At 30.0% G+C, this 21593-nt stretch overlaps 1 protein-coding gene across 1 annotated transcript in view; it reads left to right on the top strand.

Moving 5' to 3' along the window:
- The window catches only part of LOC135951214 (cell adhesion molecule Dscam2-like), a 163497-nt gene that overhangs the window by 100310 nt on the left and 41594 nt on the right, over window positions 1–21593 (top strand). Inside the window, 3 exon segments of the mRNA XM_065500821.1 lie at window positions 8939–9188; window positions 14751–14955; window positions 15090–15226. Coding sequence (XP_065356893.1) covers window positions 8939–9188; window positions 14751–14955; window positions 15090–15226 — 592 coding nt within the window.

The raw sequence follows: 21593 nt of genomic DNA, 5'->3' as shown, positions 1-21593 counted from the left end.
CGAATATATCAAATATAAAAAAGGTCCCAGTATACTGCCTTGGGGGACTCCAGCTTCAATGGGTTGTGCAATACTTAAAAAGTTTCCCTCTTTAACCTTAAATGTTCGACCAGTTAAATAGCTTTCCAACAGCTTATGTGTGTTTGCCGGTAAATTTTGACTCAATTTGTATATTAATCCAGCATGCCATACCTTATCAAACGCTTGAGAGATGTCGATGAAGAGTGCGGAACAGTATTTCTTTTCTTCAAACGCTTTTCTCACCATGTTTACAAGTCTATGGGTTTGTTCGATAGTACTGTGTTTTCTTCTAAATCCAAATTGATGATTCGGAATACAATTGTTTTCAGTTAACATCGGGTAAAACTTGTTCATAAGTATCTTCTCAAATAGCTTTGATATATTAGACAATAGGCTGATGGGTCTGTATGATTCTACTTTTGTGTGATCTTTTCCCGGCTTGGGTATCATGGTAACCAGTGAAACCTTCCATTCTGGAGGATAATATTCAAGTCGTAATATAGCATTAAAAATAAAAAGAATTATTTTTATTGCTATCCGGGGTAGCTCCATAAGCATCTTGTTGCTGATCTTGTCCATACCAGGCGCTTTCTTGGGATTTAAATCAGCAGTAGCATTTTCGATCTCTCGAATCTCAAAACGTAGGGGTACGGCTGCTCCAAAATGGGGTGCAACAGGTGGCAACTCAATTGCTTCGTTTGATGTGTTCGGTGTAAATATTTACTCTTATGAACTGAAATTTTGGCAGGAATATTATGACAATAATTAACTTAAAATGTTGAACCAGTAAACAATTTAAGCACATACAAATTGTTGGAATCTTCCATATATCCTTCAAACTTGCTCTAGTTCTCAAATTATATCTTTAAATTTGTGCTCGAGTATTTTGTTATTTGCATCAAGGACGTATTCAAAATACATATTGTATTCTTGCCTGGGACGCACAGATGCTCAGAATTGTTTGTCATCTGCCAGAGCTCTGTAACTTTTGAAACGATTGTGATATTTTATTTTTTTTAATGTACAGATAACTTCTTGAACTTCCATAGTTAAATGGTCGTAAATTACTAGACTCATAAATATAAGCATGTGAAATGAAAACGACTACAAAAATTTAAATTCCATAAATAATATAGAGAAAACTAGCGGTATTTGAATAAAAAAATTTAATATTAAAAAATGTTCTAAGGGCTTTATCTGGACGATGTATTTTTTTATCCTCAAAAGTTACGATCCTCTTAAATTAAAAGATGTAAATATAGTACTTTAAAAAATATTTTATAACACCTTGCATGGCCATGTATACCGTTTTTAAAGACTACAATCCAACCAATTTAAAAAAAAATGTCAGACCATTATCGATAATAGTTTAGCTATGATCATTTATATCAGATCAAATATATAAAATTAAGTTTTTTCTAAAATTAAATTAAATATTTATGTCTATAGTATGACACACCTGTAATTTAAAATATTTTGGCTACCTTAGTTTTGATATGTTTACTAACTAATGGCACTAATTCAAAATTTATGTTTTGGCCAATGAAAATCAATTCTGTCCGACGACGCACAGTGGTTTAGAAACTTTTTTTTTGGAAATAATTCGGTATCTCGGGAACTATTGGAGATATTATTACAAAATTTCACATAGTTAGAGCTGAGGTGTTTTTGAGTTGAATTACATTTGTTCAGCTTCGTAGGGGTAATACGGGCCAAAAAAAGTTTCTAAACCACTGTGCGTCGCACAGATGGAAATAAATCTGTAACTTCTAACCCCTTACTCCGATTTTAATGAAATTTCACATGCGCAAAGAGGAAGTGTAGTCGAGTTTAAGTTTTGAATTTGGACCTCATGAGCCCACCAGGAATTCCCAAAGTAGGAACCCTCGGGTATGTTCAATTTTTAAAATGATCCTATTTCTTCGTTTGTGTTCCGATTTAAAAAAAATTACACATATAGAATCTCCTCGTCGAGCACTACGAAAAATCGCCTTTTTTAATTTTTTTAAATTCAAATGCACGTAACTTTGGACTCAGTTTCTTTATTTGATATATACATCTATTGTTAATCCTATAAAGGAAAAATGGATAAAATCGGGTAATATTTGGAACTGCGGTCACCAAAAAACTGGAGTAGGGTGGGTAAAAATGTTGAAAATTAAATTTTCAAATGCGAATATCTCCTAAGCTATAAGAGATAATTGATAGCTACGACGAGGTTTTACGTAGTGCTCGAATATCTCCTAAGCTATAAGAGATAATTGATAGATACGTAGTGCTCGACGAGGAGATTCTATATGTGTAATTTTTGTTAAATCGGAACGCAGACGAAGAAATAGGATCATTTTAAAAATTGAACATACCCGAGGGTTCCTACTTTGGGAACCCGTGGTCCCGCTTCTGGTGCGCTCATGAGGTCCAAATTCAAAACTTAAACTCGACTACACTTCCTCTTTGCGCGTGTGAAATTTCATTCAAATCGGCGTAAGGGTTTAGAAGTTACAGATTTATTTCTAAGTTCGAGAATGAACATATTAACCATAATGTAATCTCTTGTCGTAGAAGAAAACGTGTCCGTTTTTCTGCTTAAAAAACTCGACTAGAAAATAAGAAAAATTGTGTGAAGGGGCTGCAGTATTTAGGATTTTGGACAACCGATAAAGTTGTAAAACAAAATGTAACAAGAAAACAATGAGAAATTGGTTTATCGAAAACTTGCATAAAAAGTAGAGTAAAACACTGCCAAAAATTAGATGACGCCACTAGAAAATCTATATTTGAAACCTTTTGGCGTATGTCCTGGGAAAGTAAGCATGTTTTTGTAAAGACCCACGTAGCTCAGCTTCTTACAAAAATAAATTTAGTGGAAAATTGTAGAAAACAGATTAGCTTTATGTATAAACTTCCTTACAACCACGAATTGCTTCAAGTATGTAGAACTATGTTCCTTTCCACTCTTTCTAAAAATAGAGGAATTTTAAGACATTGGTTGGTCAATAAACCGCCAGTATCATCGTCTCACTACAAAAAACAAGAGGTCTAAACAAATTTTATCGTTATTCATTACAACCTTTTCCACACAATTTTTGGTAAAGAATTAATTTTGTACCAACATGTAATGTATGTGTCCAGCTTAATTACACTATCACTTGATGACACATCAATGATGGTGTTGTGTATGAGCCCTATTAGTTACATAAAAACCTTAAAGTTTACATAAAAGCTCATTTTTATTTTTGTTCAAATAGTGCTATCTGCTGATTTCACTGTTAGCATCGAAAAAACTTCAACTTGTAAAAACTGCTATCTAACATATAAGCGCAAATATCAGGAATTAATTGCAAAATAAATCTATTTTTTGAGTTAATACCATTTTTCTGAAACTTCTCGATATTATTTTATCAACAAAACAGTATCAACTCAAAATACAACCAAATTTAAATAAAACAATTTGATTATTTTTAACTTGAATAAAGGCTCAATTAAAAATAATACATTTTTTTATGAAAATATACGATGTATTTCTATTTAAATTTTTGTATTAACTCAAAATAAGACTTTTTTGTTGATACAAGGTAGTGGGAAAAAAATTTAAAATTTTTAATACCGAGGGGACCAGGTCCATTCAAAAACGCCTATTTTTTATGTAAAATTCAACTTTAGTGTAAAAATTCTCAAATCGCATACTCGATATCAAAATATAGTAACCCATTTTAGATGGCCCAATATGTTCTTAATCATTTTGTAAAGGGTTCCGATAACCCCGCCCCTGGTATGGATATTATAGCCTAAAATCTAAAAAATCCCATTTTTGGGATTTTTCAACACTTTTTTGGGAATTGCGGGATTCCTGATTACAAATTTAAAAATTGGTGTTCAGTTTTTCATTTTAAATCGAAAAATCTATATTACTGTAAAATTTTGTTATAAAATATTCATAAATAAAAATTTTATTTCAAGTTCAAATATTTGTATCTTCGCAAAAACTCAAAAAAGCATTTTTTGTCACATTTTCCAAAAAGTTTTCCATGATTTTTTTAGTTGTAAAAAGTTATATATATTTTTGAAAAGTAGACAAAATTCACTATCCGTTGAAATATAATATGTCTACATTGTCCTTTTTACGGGTCAAATTAATTAGGGGAAACTTAACAACTCGCAGAGAATTTACCTAAACATAGAAATTCATAAAAAGTATGTTTGCCTGCAAATAACACTTTTATGAATGTAAATAACAGTGCTAACTCTTAGAGTTAACGAAAAAAACTGTTTTTTCGCTCTCCTGTAAAATGTTGATTTTGTTTATAGCACTATTTGAATATAAACCCTCGATATACTATTTACAACAAAATACGCATATCTTAAGGGGCTTTCTGTAAATGTATGTTATGCATTATTTAAAATTGCCGAAAAACCAATTAAAAAGCTATATTCGGCTGTGCAGAATCTTATATACCCTTCACCAAATTATACTTCAAAATAAAAATTTTAAATATTTTTAGGTAAACAAAATAAATCTTTTTTCCATTTTTTTTTATTTTTTTGGAAAAAAAATTTTATCGATTTTTTTTTAAATGTAAAACATTTTTTTTTGTTTTTTCAATTTTTTTTTTAATATTTAGTGAAAAAAAGCTTTTGGTGAAAAAAAAAATCGGGTTAAAAAATATTTTTTCCGATTTTGACCCATTGTAGGTCCAACTTACTATGGTCTTATATACGTCGTTGCAAAAGTCTTTGCAATATCTATTATTAGATATCAATATTGTCTATAATATAGACTCTATATTAATGACTTAGTAATCCAGATATATATAGGTCAAAAATCTAGAAAGTTGATTTCAACAGATCGACTCCGCTATCTATAAGGATCCAGAATATACTGTCAGAGTCAAAATTTAGTATACAGCAAGCATTTTGATCTATGAAGCTAAATATTTTAACTACAGAAAGAAATATATATGTTTGATTAAAATTAAACTTTGTAAATTAAAATTGATTTCGTGGAAAATTTATGAGAAAAAGAGAAAATTACCTAAAAACAACAGTCAAAATTTAGTATACAGTTAATGGGTAGCGCTCTATTTTATATCACCAAAAGCCGAAAATAAAAAGTTTATATTTTGTTGGTCTCCATTTAGCTTAATTACGGTCTCTAGTTGCCTTTTCATAGAGTTTCCAAGATATTCAGTTATATCATTAGTAATTTCGCCCCTCTCTTCCGTTAAAGAGGGTTCGGAGTTCGTGCTTGGATGAAATGCTTTTCCAATATTCCGGTCTAAAATTTCCGACAGGAACTCTATTGGGTTAAGGCCTGGTGATTGCGGAGGTGAATATAACAGCTTAGGCACATTATACAATAGTCACACCTTAACAATTATTGGGGTGTGGTTTGGGTCATTGTCTTTCTGAACGACCCATGGTGTTACAGGACCTAATTTTTCAGCACTTACTTTCAGATTGTTCGGTTAAACTATTTATACGGTTAAACTATTTATCCGGTTGATATCACTCGGTGAAATTTGGTACTAAAATGAATAAATCTCAAGTTTTGTTGGTTTTTTTATATTCATTCAATTAAAATGATTACAGATAGTTGAGGACGATGTGTTTACTTAAAAATATTTTCAAAATTAACCATTTAAAAATCAAAATTATGCATTAAAAACTTAGTGATGATTTTACCAAACGTTATATTGAATTTGATGTACATATCTTTGTTGTACATACCTTACTTTGTATGATTTATGACGACAAATAATCACAGCTAAGAAGATATGCGTAGGATCTATTTTGGGACTTGGAACAATTTCTGTTTTATATCAGAAACTCGAGGTGACAATAAATTTCAGAATGATATTTATTTACATTTTTTGGTTGAAATTTAATGAATAAACAAACCAATAACACTGTCCAACAAATTGGTACTTTTGATGGGAACTAGGGATGTCAATCCCGAAATCCCGATCCCGAAAATCCCGGGATTTGTGAAAAAGAATCCCGGGATTTGTTAATCCCGAAATATTATGAGATTTTTGATACTTTAGGGAGATTTTTGAAGCACCCAAAATATTTAGAAAGCTAAATTTCAGCATATTTATAATAATAATCTCGCTTCAAATCCAAACGCCAAAAAATCACGGGATCCCGGGATTTACATTTCTAAAATCCCGAATCCCAGGATTTGTAAAATCCAGTCCCGTTTGGCATCCCTAATGGGAACAGAACAGCCACCCTATAATTCTGAAAGGGCATATTAAGTAAATCAACATGAGTTTTGGGTTTCCCATTTTTTTAAAATATCGCCAAAAATCCATTTATTATCCGAATGATCTGAAATTTAAAATATAAATAGTCATTGAGATGATCTGCAAAAGACATTTTTTTAAAAACAAACAACAAACTCAGTTTCAAAATAGAATTTAAAAATGTTTTGCCTCAAATGTTTCCCAGTATGCACCGGGATTTACCGTTAAAGTTGAATATTAATTAAAATTTTATATTTTTGTTCATGGAAAAACCATATATTATAATTTTTTAGTTTCTATTGTAAATGACGAAAAATTCATAAAATTGTTTCATTTCACAAGTCCTAAGGTTTTCACTAATAACAACTACTACTTATACAAAAACCTTATATTTATTCATCAGGAGCTCCATAAACCTTGCTCACTTTTGAAAAAATCTTAAGTTTTTGTATACATTCCATGCAAAATGTGTTTTGGAAAAAACGTAATAAATAATGCCATTTTTTCATGTTGTAACTTTTTATAGGGTTTTTTTTTATTTCAAAAAAAATCGAACCTCCATATCTAAAAAACCAAAAAAAGATCGAGAAGAATTAAAAAAAAATATATAAACCTAAATATCTCTTGAACTAAAAGAGATAAATTACATATTTATCCTTAATGACTATTTATATTTTAAATTTCAGCTCATGCTGATCATATTTGGATTTATGTAGATATTTTTAAAAAATGTGAGACCCGAGATGGAGTGTAATTTTGCTAATTAAGCGTAAAAGGCTTTATTTACAACTTTTGTATCTTTGGTGACCCCACTGGAATTTTCCGGCAACAATTTTCATAGAATATTTTAATCCTTAAATGTCCTATTTGAAAGGACTTTCAAATATGCCCTTTCTGTTCCAATCAAAAAGTCTTAATTTATTGGACAGTATAATTTTATTCAGGGTCAAATTACAGTTATCATTTAAATACCGCTACCGAAAAAACAACAAATATCGGTATCCAAACTTGTTAAATGCGAGGCCTTGACTTTTTGAATTTCCCGCCTCTTAACTGAAAACATCTGTCAGTTGACTACTGTCAAAATTTGAAGAAGCTGCGAAAGATGACGAAAACCCCAAACAATTGAACAAATTTACGATATGGTGTTGGCCGATCTGATATTGAAGGTGAGAGATTGTGAATGCCATAGGCATTTGACACTTGGTTATGAGAAAGATTTCTGCAAGATGGGTGCCGCATTTGCTCACAATCTGCTGCACAAAAGTGTGCTTGCAAGTGCAGTTTCCATGGCAATCCATAAATTAGGCTACGAATTGCTACCTCATCCGCTCTGTTCTCCGGATTTAAATTCTCACCACATAAGTTTTTGAAAATTAGCCTTCGTCTCAATCTAATCCTATGCATTGGTTATTTAAACATTGAATTTTTATTTTGTGGTAAATGCACTATACACAATTAAGGTTTCATTTTGGATAAATTTGTTTTTATATCCCGATTTCCTTTTATTTAAGTGTCCAATTTTTCAATGCGAAAATATTTATTGATTATTTAAATATTGGTTTAAAACTAGAGTTTTCGCAATATAAACATACCGCAAATATTTTGCAAGGTTGTAATTTTCTCTTAATTAAATCACTATTTCGCTCTAATCGTTATTTTACCCTTATATTTACTTATTCCTTTTGATCCAATGAATCCTTTTTATTTATTTTTTATTTTTTATTTTATTTTATTCATTCAAGTAATACAAAGCCTTCAAGGCCAAAATTACATATTACTTAGCAATAATACCTAAGCATAGGAAAAAAATTAACAAGGTGTTAAATATAAATAATACAAATAACTTATTAATCTGAATTTTCTTATATAAAACGGTTCCCCAACCGTAATGTAAAAATTAAAAAGAATTTGAAAAAAGTAACAATAATTAAAGAAAAAAACAAACAAAAGGCCCAAATCAATAGCAGCACTGAAAATTGTACTCAATGTAGAAAAAACTACTTAAATTAAAAATTAAGCTTGTACATAAATATACATTTAAACAGCTCCATAGTTTGCAAAAAAATTCAAAAGTTTAATTCGGAAAACATTATTGGAATGTGAGAAAATACGCAGCTCAATTGGTAAGTAGTTCCAACAACGAGCAATTCGAATTATAAATGATTTCTCATAGAAAGAATTATTAATTCTAGGCACCAAAATTTGGGGACTTCTAGTCGATCTACTAAAAGTAAATTTATTAAACAACGGTAATGGACTTCCAGTTCTAATTATCTTATGAAAAGCAATCATGCACCGAAGTATAACAAAATCAGAAAAAGTGCATTTTAAAAATTGTTTAACATAAATGGATATATGATCCCTTCGACCTACATTGTATACAAAACGAACAATGGTATTAACAATACGATTTATTTTATATAGATCAGTAGAATTAGTACCTGATACAACCTCAAGTCCATATGTGACTTGAGACATTAAAAGGGATTTAATGCGATTTTAAAATTATACAGTAAATTAGAAATTTTTCATTTGATTTTTTTTCTGCCAATGTTTGTCAAATGTTGTAATTTTTAGCATTCATTCATTTTATTCACTGTGTGTATATACATACCTATATATATATATTTGTTTGTTTTATTTTTGTTATTTTGCAATTTAAATTTCAGTTGGCATACTAAACGACCAAATAACGAAGAATCCATACAGCATTTGTTGGCAACAGGACGGGCTAAAATTAAGGATGGTACGCTGATTATAACCGCAGTGGACAAGTCAGACAACGGTGCTTTCTATTGTACAGCCACCAATTCAGAGGGCAGTGAAACTCTTGAAGTGCAAATGTCTGTTACCTCACCCCTAACAGCAGCCATACAACCCACTGTGCAGACAGTCAATTTGGGAAAAACTGCAGATTTGGTACGTACACATACACAAACAAACACACACACACATTGCTTCCCTTCCAAACGGAAATGAAAACAAAATTACTAAATCTACACATTTCTACTGCACCCATGAACATACATATTCTCGTACATACAATGAAAAAGGACGAAATAAAACCAAATAAAAACCAACACACAATCAGAAATAAAATAGGAGTAGAAAGAAAGACAAATAGTATTTGATAGCTTTAAACATTTTTCTCTGTGTTACAAAAAAAAACATACATATGTATTTGTATATATTAGGGGAATTACTTTTTTAGTGAATCAAAATACATTTTTTGTTAGTAAAATTTTTTTATTAACCTTCCGATGACGAAAAAGTTACATTTTCGACATATTTGTGGTGAAATAAGTGCATTTGAAGATTCTATCGTGAATCATGCACACATAGGTCTGAGCAGACCCAATCAATTTGTTACTGCCTACAAATATAATTTCTATAACTGTTCGAGTAATATTGTTCTGTCTCTGCCAAAACAACACTTTGTAAAACTATTAAATAGTTTAGATCAATATTTTTGTTATATATCCCAGCAGTCCCCAACTAGTGATTTTGCCCATCATTTAGGGTGACAACTAGTTACATAACTAGCTAAGTGACTAGTTATTTTAACACTTGCATGTCCTTAGCCCTTGATTCTCTTTGATTACAATGAGACTGACTAATAGCTGGTTCTAAGTAGTCAACGCATTGGATTCAAATACTGGTTAAACAGCGTCAGTAACTGGTAACATCATCAGCTACATAACTAGTTATTTTAACATGGCAGACCTTTTTCTCATTCTCTTTTGAACTTGTCTAAACCTTTTACAATATCGAACAATGTGAATATTTACATTGTCAAATGCATTTAAACGTTGATGTGAGAAAAATGATATGAAGCAACAACATGACAACTGCGAAAAGTGGAAAAGAGAATTAAAAAATGTCTAGTACAGATAGTCGTGTACTATTTATATACTCTACCTCTTCAATCCCTCCCTACAAACTTCGTCTGTCTGCCTCAAATAGTCAGCTAAAAAGACATATTTATAGACGGCCCAATAAACGATTGCTTGTTTATTGGACCGTCCCACCAGTTCCTTCACTATAGATTACTAAGAGACTCTAAAGTGACTATTGACTTCACTCTCTTTTACTTGAGATATCAGTATACTTAAGCAAAAATTAAAATAAACTGTATGAGAATTATATCAATACAATTTGTATAAAACCAATTTGTACGAATTACTCACAAAAAGTTTAAAGTGACTACACTCTAGATTACATAGAGACACTTAAATGAAAATTGTCTTCTCTCTGCACTACAAAGAGTGCATACGTGTCAAATGAGGACAGCCAAGTGACAGGACATTATTGAAAATTACTGTCAATACCCTTTTCCATCCCAAGCAATTTCAAAATTTGCGGATTTCAGTAAACTTTTCGAACACATTTCTATCACTCGTACACAAAATAATAAAGTAAATCATACAAAAACATATTACAAAATGAAAAAGAAATAACACCTAATATTATGAAATTTAAAGCAGTAAGAAAAAACCATACATAATTGGTCAAATCACGAGGTCTCTTATCAGTCATATTGTTATAATGTCCTAATATTTAAAAATGTAAAGTTGTTTGCGATACCAACTTTTTGGCACATTGCTTTACATTTTGTTTCAAAATGGTTCAAAATTGTGAGAAAAACAAATCTGTCCATTTTGCCTTCAATAAAATGCAAATTGCGTACTCCGGCACTCTACAACCAGCCCCATAATATAACAGAGCCCACTACAGTGGCTTTAATGTTCTTTATAATGGAATTCGGCTTTTGATTTCCGCCACACAAACAGCTTGCCATCTGACCCATGTAAATTACATTATTTCCGTAAGTTAACAAAACCATGAAATAATGAAACCTAGCAATAAAAATGCGTTTTACGGTGGTTTACCAACAAATTTACAACTTGTTCATAAAAATCATCTGTTTTGGTTATAGTTTGGGGCCGGATGTAGAGTGCCGGAGTACGCAATTTGCATTTTATTGAAGGCATAATGGACGGATTTGTTTTTCTCACTATTGCAAATTGTATTAAAAACATGACGCAAACCGTGATTTTGGTTAAATCCATTAGTTTTGGAACATGTTATTGTAAACGTCATAGATTACATTATTATTTTTTTAAATTTAGAATTATGAACAATTTAAAAGAAACATGATGTAAGAAAATAAATATATTTGTTCGGTTTATTCGATTAATTAACATAAAACCATTCGAATAACGGTTTATTTGCGCATTACAAAATTAAATGGGCTTGGCATATAATATTAAGCAATCCTGACTACTAAAAACTACAATTTTTAAAGCTGTATTCATCCAAATATCGAGGGCCAATATTCAAAACCCTCTATTTTTGATTTTCACGAAAATTACTTTTTGATGGTAAAATATTCAGTAAAACAGCTCTATCTATGGTGTGAATTTCATAACCTGGGAAACCGGAAATATGCTCTAAAAAAGCGTTTTAAGCTCTTTAAATATGCAGTAAAAACTTTAAAATATGCTCTTAAAATTTAAAAAATATGCTCTAAAAAAACAAACTAATAATAATAATAATAATTTTTAACCAAAAAATATACTTTTATTTAAAAAATCAATACAATTCATTTCTAAAAAGGTAAAATAACATAAAATAAACAAAAATAACAAGAACTAAAACAAGTATAACAAAAAATAAATACAACATAAAAACAATAAGAACTTAAGTTATGAAAAGGCCTCGAGTGCTATTTTTTGATGATATCTTTATCTTTATATATATAATTCTTCTGTAATTCTGTTAGTAACTTAACTCCTCCTTAACGGCTGAGCCGATTTCGACGAAATTTATTGTGTGTGTTTGAGTGGGTTTAGATTCACAATTGACCTATATAGGAACAATGGGCACGGCACCTCCCATACAAAGTAAAAATTTATTAATGCATATCTGGAGTACTATTATAGTGGGAGTCTTCAAAGTTTGTGTGAGCTATGGCAGAACAACGTTTGCCGGGACAGCTAGTTTTATAAAATATAAAGGCAATTCTTCAATTAAGGTTATTATTGCAATAAATTATTATTAAAATAGTGCTTATTTTATATTAAAAAAAAGTCATCTATTTTTCAATTTTGAATTTTAAACAAAGGAAGTAAAAACCTGTAACACTACAGCGAAAAATAAGTAAGACAAAATTTGTTTTTGATAAAGTCAAAATATGCTATTAAACAGTAAAATATGCTCTAAAACGCAAAAATATAACATAAATATGCTCTTAAAACAAATATATGCAAAAATATGCATTTAATGGTAAAATATGCAAAAATATGCACTAACAAATCGATGGCAAAATTCTTAAATAGTTCTGAAACGTATAAATATCTTATCCATCTGCCCAGTAGACTCACCAGGAAAAACATGCATTTGCATATTTTGGTTTCCCTGTTCATAACAAACATATTTTTTTTCACTGTTTTATTTGCTTTTTGATATTTCTCTATCTTATACAATTAATTTTTTCCGAAATTTTGAATAATTTCTTCTTGCAATTCTTTTTTTCTTACTAATTTTTGCATGCTGAACAAGAATTTTACATTTTTCAATAATTTATCAAAATAAGGAATGCCGATTCTGAATTGAATTACCATGAAAATATTTTAAATTTTTTTTTTTTGGAAAATATAATGTCTATGGCATAAAAATAAATGGTTAAAGTTCAAAACTGACAGATTGCATAAATGAAATCAAAATAATTTAATTTTATTAAAACTCAAAATCCTCTATCTTATCATTTTCATACATAAACATTGAATATTTTGAGAAGAAAAACCCTCTATATATCATAAAGTTCACGATAATGCTAAAATGTTACACTAAATGTTGCAACCAATTATTTATGAGATTCAGTAGTTAGTTATTTAGAAATAAATTTAATAACTCAAGTAATTCGCGAACAAAATTGTTTCTTGGTTCTCCTGAAAAGTTGGGTTTTTTAACCTTCGCTTTACCAAAGGTTTTTTATGTACGTGGTTTACCAATACCCACCCGGGTGATACTGCACTTCTATACATATATCCGACGAACAAAATTTGAAAAAATCGAAAAAACCTTATAAAAAGTTTAAAATGTTTTTATTAAATAATATAGAATTCTAAAATTTGTTCATTGAGTCTAAATTTTATTTAAATCGAAACAAAATGAAACAAATTATTAAGCTAACAAAAACCGAGTGGTCACCCGGGTGGGTATTGGTAAAGCGAAGGTTAAGATAGAGAACGATTTTGAATATAGGCCCTCGATACTCAAATGTATTGTTTAAACTTTTAACATAATTATTTTCAATGTCAGTTAACCGGTTAAAACGGTTATTTCGCAGTCGGTTACCCGAAAAACCGGTTTTCTAAAAGCAGTAAATTTTCGGTTAACCGACAAACCGGTTTTTGAAAAAGTCGGTTTTTTATAAACACTATACCCAACACGTTAATGAATTCAAGAATCGTATAGAGAGTATTTCTTCAGTAAATATAAGACTTTCAAAACAGAATCAAGGAAATGTAAAACTTTCTTCAACGGCTTCTTGGATTTTGTTCCAACTTGATAATTTTTGTTGAAAACAGCAATGAAATTTACTATTGAAGAACATTTATGTAGGAGAATTTTCTAAAATTAAAATTTCAAAAATCATTGAACAAAGAATTAGTTAACATTTTTCTTTTTCAAAAATAAGAAGTTTTTTAGCCATCAAATAACAGGACAATCAAGCACATTCAAGGCCGTATGACAATCCTAGCTACAATCCTTTGCTTTCATATGTTGGATATATTTTTGCCCAAATTTAAAAAGTTGATACCCTAATGTACACATGTATATTTAAATTACAATGTGTATATATAGTAGACCTACCCTGAAAAAAATGTATTTGTCTTGATCTTTGGTTTTTAAAATTTATCTTATGTTCTGCATTAAATTATCTTTATAATATCGATTTACTTGGTGTCATCATTCATTATGTGCCCAATAGAAAATTATTAGGATCATGACTACGAAATTAGAACATTCACAGAGACCTAAAAGTATTATTGATAAAGGCTGAGTTCAGAAAATTATGTGAAAAATACATTAAAAAGTTACAAGGCCACCCGACTAGACTTCTCGCACAGAGCCAAAAAACGCCTCATAGAGCTAATCTAATGGGTCCTTCAAATTGGACATTAATTTTAGTTGTACGATGTTAATACATATAATTATTCAATAAATAAAACGTTAAATGAAAACAAATATGGAAAATGTTTATAGCTTGGCAAATTTTTTATGATATTGATTTTATTTTCTTAAATTTTTTTTATGGGCCGGTCTAGTTTGAAAAATAAAACTTTAAAAGTGTTTCTTTTTCTGGTTTTATTATGTATTTTCACAAACTCGAACACATATGTATGCATGTATTACCATCCATACACAAACATACATAAAAAAGGAGACTCTAACAATCATTAATTTGAATTTTAGATTTGTAGCATTTCGGGGTTTCCCAAGCAAAGTATCTCCTGGCTAAAGGATGGTCATCCACTGAGAGCGGGTGCCAGGGTACGTTTGCTGTCGAAAGAACATATGCGTATAACCTCAATTACGAAGGAAGACAAAGGCATGTACCAGTGCATGGTAAAAAATGATTTGGAATCTGTACAAGCAACGGCTGAATTAAAATTAGGAGGTAAGTAAAGTCTCTCTCACTCACTCGCACTTAAACTTTTGTTGACATTTGATATCTATGCGAGTGTAAGAGTGCGTGAGGGTCTGTATTTATTTATTTAGTTTTTGTTTGTATTTCTTTTTCTTAAAATGTAGAAGTGGCACCACAACTTATCTACAAGTTTATAGAACAGACAATGCAACCAGGACCATCTGTTTCATTAAAATGCAGTGCAAGCGGCAATCCGACACCGAAAATTGTTTGGCAATTGGATGGTTTTGCATTGCCTAATGTAAGTACATCCAACTCCAATCTAACTACTCCACATCCGATTTATTCATTCATTCATTCATTTATGTATGTATTCAGTTTCACTCACATACAATCAACAAAATTTATATATATCGTATCGTTTACTTAATATGCAAAAGGGCGTAACTTAAATTTCAATAATTTTACAAAAAAGAAGTAGAACTGATTAAATAAAAAAATATACATATGTACATGTGGTTAAAGTGCAAATTTGATAAATTTTAGTAATATTTAAAAAGTTGCACTTGATACATACATATATGCTTGTTATTTGATAATGTTTTTGCTAATTTGGGGAAATTATTGAAATGTTAGTTACGCCCTTTTGCCTTTTAGGTAACTATATACATACACGAATATGTAGCAGACATAAAAACAAATTGTTTCGTTATAAAATTTTAAAAAACCAACAGCTAGTGCAAAAAAAGAGAATTGCAATCAATTTTAATTTAAAGCACGAAACTACTAAAAATGCCTGCAAAACGACAAAAACAAAAAACACCAACAAATATGGGATGCAATTGCATAAAGATTTGACCACTCTAAATTCTGCAAATGTATGTATGTACTCGTTCGTTCCATTTCGCAATCAACATGGACATGAAATATATGAATATAAATGCTCTTACATGTACATTAGGATCTTTTGTATGTATAAAATTAAAGAATTGCACAAAATTAAGATTAATATATTTATCATCTTTAAATATTTTGACACAATTTTGTAAGTTTTGGAAAATAAATGGTCATAGATTCACACCGGAACTTAGATTATTTCAGACATAAGGAGTTCCCACGAAAAAAAATTTAAACTAATAAGTGAATAGTGTTATATTTATGAGCTTTGCTAAAGTTTGTAATTAATAAATCTCTATGATTTTATTTGTTGTTTTATACAATTTTTTATAACATAAATCAGAATTAGGGTTTTTAATTTCCCGCCTTTCTTTGATTCCCGGGAATCGGGAAATTTTTTTCTACATTCCCGGGTAACCGGCTATTCCCGAAATAGATAATAATACTGTAAATTAGGAATATTATAGCCAAATGTCATATAAAAACTTAGTGTTATAATTATTAAATATCAGAGCTTCGAATTAATTAATAAAATTTGAGCTTTATACACTATAATCTTAATCCGTAATTAAAGAATGTAAGCCTTTCATTCCATAAATCCATTCCTAATATTTAATTTTTTAGATTCATTGTTTAAACTTAATTAATTTTAAAGTTAATTAATAACAGAATTTATACAAACTTTGAATGATTAAATTTTTGTTAAATCAAATCATTTACAAAATTAATTGAAAAAATTGTCTTAAGACTTTTTAAGATTTAAGATTTGAATTGAAGAAAAATTTAATCATTTAATAAATATTTGAAGCATTTTGTTATGGATTTGAAGAAGAAATTAGAATGATTCAATAAGAAATAAATCCTATAAATAATGAATTCACTTTTTAAATTTTCATACGAAAAACCCCAAATAAATAATAATAATAAGCGGTCTATTATTGCCGAGATATAAGAAAAAACTGTAAAAAACTTTTCACTGTATTTTGGTGAAAAAAATAAAGTTCTAACTTGTTTTCTATGTATTTTCGTCAGTTTTTAATTCTCGGGATTCCCGACTAAAAATCTCGGGAATCGGGTAGTGAAAAATTGGCAAAAATCTCGGGAAATTTGTACCGGGAATTCCCGGGATAAAAACCCTAATCAGAATGCCTAATTTTAAAGATTTTATAGCTCCTTCAGTAAATTTTTTAATTGAAATTGCAAACACTTTTAGAACCTTTATCACTATGTTTACTGACACTTAAGTGATTTTAAAATGTTTTATAAATAATGTCCAATGCTGTTAAGTTCGACGGACTACAGAACAGTTTAAAAAATAGCATCTCTTTATACTATCACAATCCTTTTTGGTTGTGATTACCACTTAAAATATTTTTAATCGAATGGAATGTGAAAATATCGGTCCAGAATACAATTATTATTTAAGATTTTTTAAATTCTCTTGAAAACTGGTTTGAAAAGTTTTTGGAAGATGTATTATTTCTTCAAAGAGGTTCAAAATATATATTCTTCAGCCTTCTTAAGTCCATAAAATATATTTCATATGCCGGAAAGGATTCCAAAAAATAATATATCCGCACATATCATTGCTGGTCTAACAAAGTTATAAACATAAACGAGCGCACCATATGTTTTATCCCAAATTTAGAATACTATTAGAATTGATTTATTAACGTTTAGAAGTCGATATTGTACATTAAGGTCAATGAAACAGGATAGGTAAAATTGGCAGGAGCTCGAAGAATAGCTCACTTCGTTCTATATTTGGGGGTAGTGCACTAAATGTTTATTGAAATAAGCTCAATTATCTATCACTATCACAAAATGACAGAAAATTTAGTTTGCCCTTTTTTTTCGACAGTGATAATGGTTATTACTTCACTAGCACTAAACAAATTAGTGATAGTGATAATTTTTACCATCACTTAACGCAAATTTAGTGAAAAAATGTGCACTACACTTAGTTAGTGCAAAATTTTAACTTGCAATCAACAAAAAGCTGCATTAAATAATCTCTCACTAAATTTTCATAAAAGAGTGGTCATGAAATTTAATATTTTTTGTTATTTTTAATGAAGTATTTGTCTTTAGTTTTGAATAAGAGCACAAAAATAAACTTAAACTATTTTGAACTTAAAATGTAGTGCAAAATTTGGAGAGCACACCGCCTATACCGTATTCGCTCCCATTAGTATCTAGAACAAACTTTGCTTCAGGGATGGGATATGACAAAACTGGTGCTGTAGACAACAATTCCTTTAACTGCAAAGGAGTGATCACGACTTCTGGGTTAGCTCATGTAAACTTGCGGCTACACTGGCAAAATTCGGTACAAATCGTCGGTAGTACGTATAAAGGCCTAGAAAATTTGCTAATATTTTTCGGATGAGGTCAGTCCTTTACAGCTCGTATTTTATCTTCATCTATTGAAATACCGTCTGCTGTTACGCGATGTCCTAAATACTTAACTTCTTTCTGGAGCAATACACATTACTTTACGCTAAGTTTGAGTCCAGCCGCTGATATTCGTTTAAGGACTTCTTCAAAGTTTTTCAGGTGTTCATCGGAAGACTTCCCCATGACAATTATGTCATCGAGGTACACCAAGCATGTCTTCCAGTGAAGTCCTTTCAACACATATTCCATTAAACGCTCGAATGTGGCTGGAGAATTGCAGAATTCAAATGGCATCACATTAAACTTCCATAGTTACGCCTTTTTTATATTAAGCCATCGATATGTAGGTTACGTTCTTTTGCATTTGTGTTTTCTGAAACAAATGGACGTATCATCATAATTTTTTTAACAAAAACATGAAATATTGGACGTAAAAATTCGGGATTTTTAAAATTTTAGCTTTTATTTTTAGACATTTCTACAATATAAATTTATTAAAAGTATGGGCATTGTTAACTATGACCTTTTCTCATCATTCTGTCAACATACGGATTATAAGCCAAAAGAACTGCTCATCTTTTGAGACCAAAAGCGAATCAAGCCAATTACGGACACTCTGTTCTAAGGTGAAGCGTAACCCAGAGTGTGCATTCTGCATCGATCGAAAGAAATAGTAGTCGGACGGGGTACGGACCAAGGCATATTTAACCAGGTGGCAGCGTAACGTCAGCTGACTATTTTTTGCTCTACTCGTGTTTTGCCTTTTGAAATGTCAAAAGCTTGTTTACAAAAATTTTTAAATTTGCTATAAGATTAAAAAGATTATTTTATATTTAAAAAAGTGAGTATTTGTCACCGCTTTATGTGTATAACATATTTAAAAGTGTTAAAAAAAAACAATTTCATTTATAAAAGTGCGTTTTTGTGAATTTGTTTGACACTTTACACGGTTTTGCACAAACAAAGATGATTATTGTTCTTGTATTGTCGTAATTGTTGTAGTTACGCTGTCACCTTGTTAATACATCTTGGTACGGACCTGAACATAAAGCGGGTGAAGCAAAATTTCCCAACCATTTCTTTCTAAATAATTTGCAACATGTGAGTAAGTGTTTCATGCCTAAGCTCGCTTCAAACGAATCAGATGCGTTCGGTACAGGTTCCCTGTGATGGTCTGGTAAGATTTCAAATGCTCATAATAGATAGAACACTCCCACCAAATACAGGCAATTACGTTAGCGCCATGGATATTTAGCTTTGGAGTCGAGTCGGCTTCACATATGATCTCCTAAGCTTCGAGATGTTGTAACGTATCCATTTTTTATCGCAAGTACTGATTCGGTACAAAACTGGTTTTCTTTTGTAGCGTTCTAGCATTATTTTGGACATGAAAAATCGCCTTTCCATATCTCTAGGCTTCAATTCGTATAGTACCCACATTCCCTGTTTTTGGATGAATCCTGCTGCTTGCAAAAGTTTTGAAACAGCTGCTGGAGTAGCTCCCAATGATTTTGCAAGCTCTTGTTAAGTTTGACCACAATTTTCATGGAGTAATACCTCCAAGTCTTGGTCTTCAAGCTTTTTTGGATGGCCTGGGATATCTAGCCCCACTTCTGAGCCGCACAAATCATTTCTCGCACGTTGAAACCGATGAAGCACATTCACCATAACAAAGTGTTCAAATGTCTGTTTAATAATAAATTGTTCCCGTTAACTCATAAGCCAAAGCACGGATCATATTAACCGTAGGGTCTCGGTTAACCGGTTTATTCGGTTTATATCACTCGGTTAACCGGTATTTAAAATTTGGGACCATGTTTTGGTGCATTTTTTATATTCATTGTGTACACATTATAGCAAATATTTGTTCTGATTTGAAACCTAAACAGCTGATTTACAAAATAAACCTCTTTAGATAAAACTTTTTAAGAACTACTATGATTGTAGATAGTAGAGGATGACTAGTTTACTTAAAAACTTTTTCTAAATAAATTACACATAATGAAACTATTAAAAATTAAAATTTAATTCCGCATAATTCTAGAAGTTAAGCTAAATCTTACTAATGATTCATTATTCATCAACATAGGGATGATTTTACCAAACGTTAAATTGAATTTGATGTACATACATACTTTCTTTCAATAAATTTGACTTCATTAGTGTGTTTTGTTCTTAAAATTTTATTAATCATTTAGTTAGGTAAGTGTTCCTTTTCAGAAATAAAAGGTCTAAAATCCATGATTTGAAATATTTTTAAATCTAATAATGGAGTTTTATTAATTATTTGATATGATTTATAATGACAAATAATCACAGTTAAGAAGAAGTGCGTTTGCATCTTATACATATGTCCATTTTTGGGACTTGGAACATTTTCTGTTTCATATCAGAAAGTCGAGGTGATAAAAATTAGGTTCTAAAAATTTTAAAATCGTTCAGATTTAAGAAAAAACAATATTTTCTTAAAAGTTGAAAAATAAATCGAGTTATTTATTGATACAATGAATGTTTTAATTATGTGCGCACTAGGGTATTCAATCGATTAACCGTTACTCGGTTAACCGATTAATTTTTGACGGTTAACTGTTCGAATAATTTAAAATTGCCGATTTTCGAATAACAAATAAACCGATTAATTTGTGTCGATTAACCGAAATTCCTTTTTTTTGCACTCTAACATACATACATATTTGTCTGTTTCAATTCAAAAACAAATTTCAAATTAAAATTACATATTTTTTTGAACATTCCAGAAACATATTTAGTGAGTATAAAAAATGACATACTCATTTAATTTACATGTATCTGAAACTTTGTTTGTATTTACATGTATAGACGAAATTTTTTTGGAAAAGAGTTTTTTTATCAGAACTTAACGAAACTATTAAAAGTATTCAATATCTAAAACAATCCACAAAGGACTCCAATGGTATAACTAAAAAAAGAACAGATATATTGGATATTCTTTATCATGATTTCGATTTCTCCAACAATACAGCGATAGAGTTTTTTCCAAGTCAAGTTTTATTAAATCTAAAGAAAAAAATAGTTTTAAAGGAAAACATTAAAATTATATTGTTTTTTTAAAAGATTATTTCAGAAGTTTTCAATAAAACCCTAAAAAACTTACATGTGTATACAAAATTTATCTCAAATACCATATTTACTATTATTTTTAGGTTGAATTGTTATGTTTTGTTTTTGTATGAATTTGTACATGAAATTCGTTGTTGTATTTTCAATTAAAAATTAAAATAGAAATTATTCGGTTAATCGAATAATTTTAAATTAACCGATTATTAACCGAATAAATCTAAACCCCGATTAATTATTTGCTCGATTAACCGATTAAACCAGAAACCCGATTAATT

The sequence above is a fragment of the Calliphora vicina genome, chromosome 2 (genome assembly GCF_958450345.1).
Source record: "Calliphora vicina chromosome 2, idCalVici1.1, whole genome shotgun sequence".
NCBI classification, from domain to species: Eukaryota; Metazoa; Arthropoda; class Insecta; order Diptera; family Calliphoridae; genus Calliphora; species Calliphora vicina.
The sequence above is the reverse complement of the archived record's forward strand: the minus strand, read 5'-3'. Positions and strand labels throughout refer to the sequence as shown.